The 4410-nt window shown below is 61.2% G+C and overlaps 1 protein-coding gene across 9 annotated transcripts in view; it reads left to right on the plus strand.

The window, feature by feature from the left end:
- GMPPA (GDP-mannose pyrophosphorylase A) overlaps positions 1-1273 on the plus strand; it is a 7880-nt gene extending 6607 nt beyond the window's left edge. For 7 of the 9 annotated variants that reach the window (XM_014531071.1, XM_014531070.1, XM_014531069.1 and 4 more), the window contains 4 exons: positions 71-172; positions 367-459; positions 550-718; positions 1008-1273. In XM_014531071.1, the coding sequence (XP_014386557.1) occupies positions 71-172; positions 367-459; positions 550-718; positions 1008-1108 (465 nt within the window). In that variant the 3' untranslated portion in view covers positions 1109-1273. The remainder of the gene's footprint in view (positions 1-70; positions 173-366; positions 460-549; positions 719-1007) is intronic. The other 2 variants (XM_014531068.1, XM_014531074.1) reach the window with 2 other exon arrangements.
- Positions 1274-4410: the final 3137 nt, after the last annotated feature.

Genomic DNA, 4410 nt, shown 5'->3' on the forward strand with positions numbered 1-4410 from the left:
CATCCCTCTACCCTCAGAGCTTTGACTCTGGACCTCAGACCCAGAGGTGAAATCTGAATCCCTGCCCTCCCTGAACCAGATATGGTTTGGGGCATTTGCCTCCAGGTCCTCTCTTCTGCTTCTAGGAAACGTTTATATCCACCCAACGGCTAAGGTGGCCCCATCAGCTGTGGTAAGCAGTGGCCCAGCCCAGGGAGGAAGGTGGGTGGGGCAGGGCAGGTATCTCCAGAGCTTGGAGTACAGGTCTCTTATGTTTGTCACAGCCTGTCATATGGCCTCAAGTAGGTTCCTTCCCCCTTATGAGCGGGTTGGATTTGGGGTCCTCCAAGCCCCCCCAGGGCTTATGGTATATGTTCCTCTCCACAGCTGGGCCCCAACGTCTCCATTGGGGAGGGGGTGACTGTGGGCGAGGGCGTGCGGCTCCGAGAGAGCATTGTCCTCCATGGAGCCACACTGCAGGTAGGCACCCCGGCATGTGCCCCAAGAGGCTGGGGAGAGGGGGAACCCCATGGGCTCTGCCCCCTCACTTCACACTGTTCTGTTTGGCAGGAGCACACATGTGTGCTGCACAGCATTGTGGGCTGGGGGAGCACTGTGGGGCGCTGGGCCCGCGTGGAGGGTACCCCCAATGACCCCAATCCCAACGACCCCCGGGCCCACATGGACAGTGAGAGCCTCTTCAAGGATGGGAAGCTGCTGCCTGCCATCACCATCCTGGGTATGGCTTCCCAGGGGACTCAGGGCCATGAGAAACCACCACAGGTGATAGGTGGGCTCTGTGGGGAGAATCTGTGCTTGTGTGAGGGTGTGTGTGTGTGTATTTTCCTTTAGCAAACATTTACCAAGTGCCTGCTGTGTGCCAGGCCCTGTGTGAGTCACTGGGGGCATGGGACCAGGGCACAGATGGGCAGGGAGGGATCCCCCCTAATGGCAGTGGCCCCCCCAGCTCCTTGCCCCTGGATTCCTCTCCCCATGGCCTCCTCCTGGTGCCCTCGTCCACACTGCAGGCTGCCGCGTCCGGATCCCTGCTGAGGTGCTCATCCTGAACTCGATTGTTCTGCCACACAAGGAGCTGAGCCGAAGCTTTACCAACCAGATCATCCTCTGAAGGGGGCCGCCGAAGGCCCCCCAACTCCTACCCCTCCGGCCTCTGTCCAGAATGGACCTGGGGAAGCCGGGCAGAATCTTCACACACTGGGAGCAGCGTGGGTGGGTGGGTGGAGGACTCGGCCTCCCTCTCCGTTGCTCCCTAATAAACCCCATGAACCTTGGAGCCAGTGAGGACTCGGCTTGTGCCTGGACTGGTGTGGGGGCGGAAGGGGGGCAGCTGAGTCAGGCCCCCCCACATTAGCATTTAAATTGGAGTCATTGCTGCGGGCTCATGAATAATGAATCTGGAGCCCTGGTAAATCTCCCCCTCCCACTGCCTCAGCCTCAGCAGTGCTGCTCAGAGAAAGGCCCTCCAGGCTCCCAGCCTGCCGGCCCCGCCTTCACCCCTACCCTGATGCTGCCTGCCTGCCCGCCTCCCTGTTCCTCTTCACTGGGTTTGGCTCAGGCCTGGGAGTGGAGGACTTTCCAAGGGAAGGGTAAAGGATTGCAGTTGGGCAGTGGGGTAGGGGCGGCGGACACAGGGACCAGGAGCCACAAGTCTGAGATTGGATCACAGACATCCCCTGTCTTCAGTTTCTGCCTCGCCCCGGCCTGTTTTCTGCTTTGCCAGCTCCACCCGCTCCTGGCCCAGCGTTTGGCAGAGTGGTGGTTTCCCCCTCGCCCACCAGAGCTTGGTGTCTGTCTTCTACTCCCCTGGCAGGCACGGTGGGCCTAGCTGGTACCTTTCCCTCCGTAATCATCACTGTAGGCAGCGCTGTTCCGGGGGAGGAGGACACCTGCCACCTCCCACCATCCTGGCTTTGTCTCTGGGAGGTCCCAGCCCTCCACTCCACATTCCTGAAACCCCAGAGAAACCCAGCACCGCTCATGTTTGCCCATGACCCCCGCGTGCCCCTCTTGGTGCCCCCCCCCTTTCCCCAGCTGTGGGTGCGGAGCTTAGTTGCCAGATGAGCTGGTAATGATCGTAATCTGCTAATTGAGAGGAATCTAATTACCCGAAGAGAATGGGGGGGCAGGGCGTGGGTGGGAGGGAGGAGGGGGTCCTGGCAGCAGGCTGCAGGGTGCTGGGCCTTGTTATCAGCACCAGGGCCTGGGACAGAGCCCAGGATTTCAGAGCCAGACGGTTAGGAAGATGAGCTTGTTCAGCAGCTGGGCTGAGGGTGACATGGGGATTGGGCTGGAATTGACCTCCCAGGCCCTCAGGTCCTGCAGGCTGGGTGAGAGCGCCTGGGAAATGACCCAAGGTTCTAGTGGGCGTGGCTTCTAACCTGCCTTGACTCGGCCCCTTCCAGTTTCCTGCAGCCCAGACCTGCCATCACCTCGGCTGGGCGTGGGAGGAGGCTGCAGGTGCCTACTCTGGGCCTGGGGTCAACTCCCTGAGGAAGGGATTGGGTCCCTTCTCTTTCCTCCCCCCAGTCCTGACCCTTCTGTTCTGAATGGTTGGCAGAGGCCATGGCAGCTCCATCATAAATATGATAATTTAATTATTTTCTCAGCAAAACACCGTGAAATCCAATAAGTCTGTGTCAGGCCCTGGCCCCCAGGACCCCCCTCCTATGCCCAGTGGGGGTGGGGACTTGGTGGGGAGGCACTGGAAGGGGAAAGGGTCAGTGTTCAAAGGGGCGGGGGCTAGTGAAGCGGAGGTCTTTGTGACATGCCCCCCAGGCTGATGGAGCCACCGTTGTGTGTTTGTGCTCAGGTGGAGGGGGGACTAAGAAAGGGGGCCTAGAGCCCCATCCAGCTCTGAGGGTACCCCTCAGGGCCCAGGATGTGGGAGCCCCCTGCCTCTGGAGGGGGGAGAGCAGGGAGCCCCCTTCTCCGTCACCTCTGGGACCTCACTGTAAGGGTGCTGGCCCCCTGGAGGGGTTGAGAAGGGAGAACTGAGGGAACTGGGGTGGGAAGTGGGGGATGAGGAGGGGAGGGATGCGGGGGAGGGGTGTGCTCCTGCCATTAGTGCTTTTCTCCGTTTCCATAAAAAGATTATTCTGTAAAATCAGCGAGGGGGAGCGAGCTGGGGGCCGGGGAGAGGGGTGGGTCCCTGGCACCAAGCTGGATGGGGCGACTGGAGGGGAGAGCTGGGGACGGGGAGATTTGGATGGGCTTCCAGAACCAACCAGGGGAGAGGCCACGCCAAGAACACAGCCTGCCAGGAGGCTGGCCAGGACAGGGTGGGCAGGGACCAGCCCTCATCCCCTTCCTGCCCCTTTGGTGGGATTGCCCTGGGCCCCGTCCCACCCCCATCTCCATCTCCTCCCCCAGCACTTAGCAGCCATTATCGGGGGAGCAGATTGCATCCCCCTCCTCCTCTCCGGGAAACAGACACAGCTGGGGCCCGCCACATCTGCCGCATCAGCACGGAGCACAGCTGGGTGTGCCCAGAGCCACCATCCCCAAAACACAAAGGGGGGCGGAGGCCAAGGAGAGCCCAGACCCCTGAGACAGACACACTGACACCTCTGCCAACAGACATACTCCTAGTGGCAAAGCTCTACCCACCACCATACACGCTCCCTCGAGTGCAGACAGAACTGACAAACATGCAATTACTCTGCCCCACCCACCACCCCCGCTCCCCTCCCCCTGCCCCCTCTACTCCTCCTCTTCCTTCCCTCCAGGCTCCCCTCCGTCACCTCCACCACCTCTGAACGGCTGCAGACTCGTCTGGAAGGAGCAGGGGTCTCACCCTCCCCAAGTGCACACGTCTGGGAGGCTTGGGGAGCAGGAGGGCTGGAGATGGCGAGGGGCTTCCAATCCAGGGCGCCAGCCTGGAGAAGCCACCTGCCTCCCTCCATGCCCACGCCTCTCCCCACAAAGAAACCCCCTTGAAATGCGGGTCCTTGCTACCCTGGGCATGATGAGGTCTCCATCCAAGGACAGGCTGGCTGGGTACCCTGCGGATGTTCACCGTGACCCTGGGTTTCATTGGCCACCTCTAGGAGGCATTGCGTGCCCTCACTCTTGCCAGGAGCTCAGCAGCTCCCAGGGCTGGCCTCTGCCACTTACTCCCACCCAACAATCTACCAGCACCCTACCCTCAGCAATGGCCCCTTCTGCTTAGCTCTGCTGCCTCTGACATGTGCAGGGTGTGGGGCTCACCAGTGGTCGAAAAGACCACCCTCCGCAGGAGATGCGCTGGGGTCCCTTCTATCCCCCCTCGTTCCTAGGTGATGATCGCCTCTCGGTTCCTGACTAAATCCTGCCCTTTTGGCAGCCCTCGTTTCTCCCATCATCTCCTTGGTCCTGGTGTCTTGCCCTCAACCCTCTCCTCCCTGCCTCGCCCCCGCCCCCGCCCCCACCCCT

This window comes from Myotis brandtii, unplaced genomic scaffold (genome assembly GCF_000412655.1).
Source record: "Myotis brandtii unplaced genomic scaffold, ASM41265v1 scaffold79, whole genome shotgun sequence".
Taxonomy (NCBI): Eukaryota; Metazoa; Chordata; class Mammalia; order Chiroptera; family Vespertilionidae; genus Myotis; species Myotis brandtii.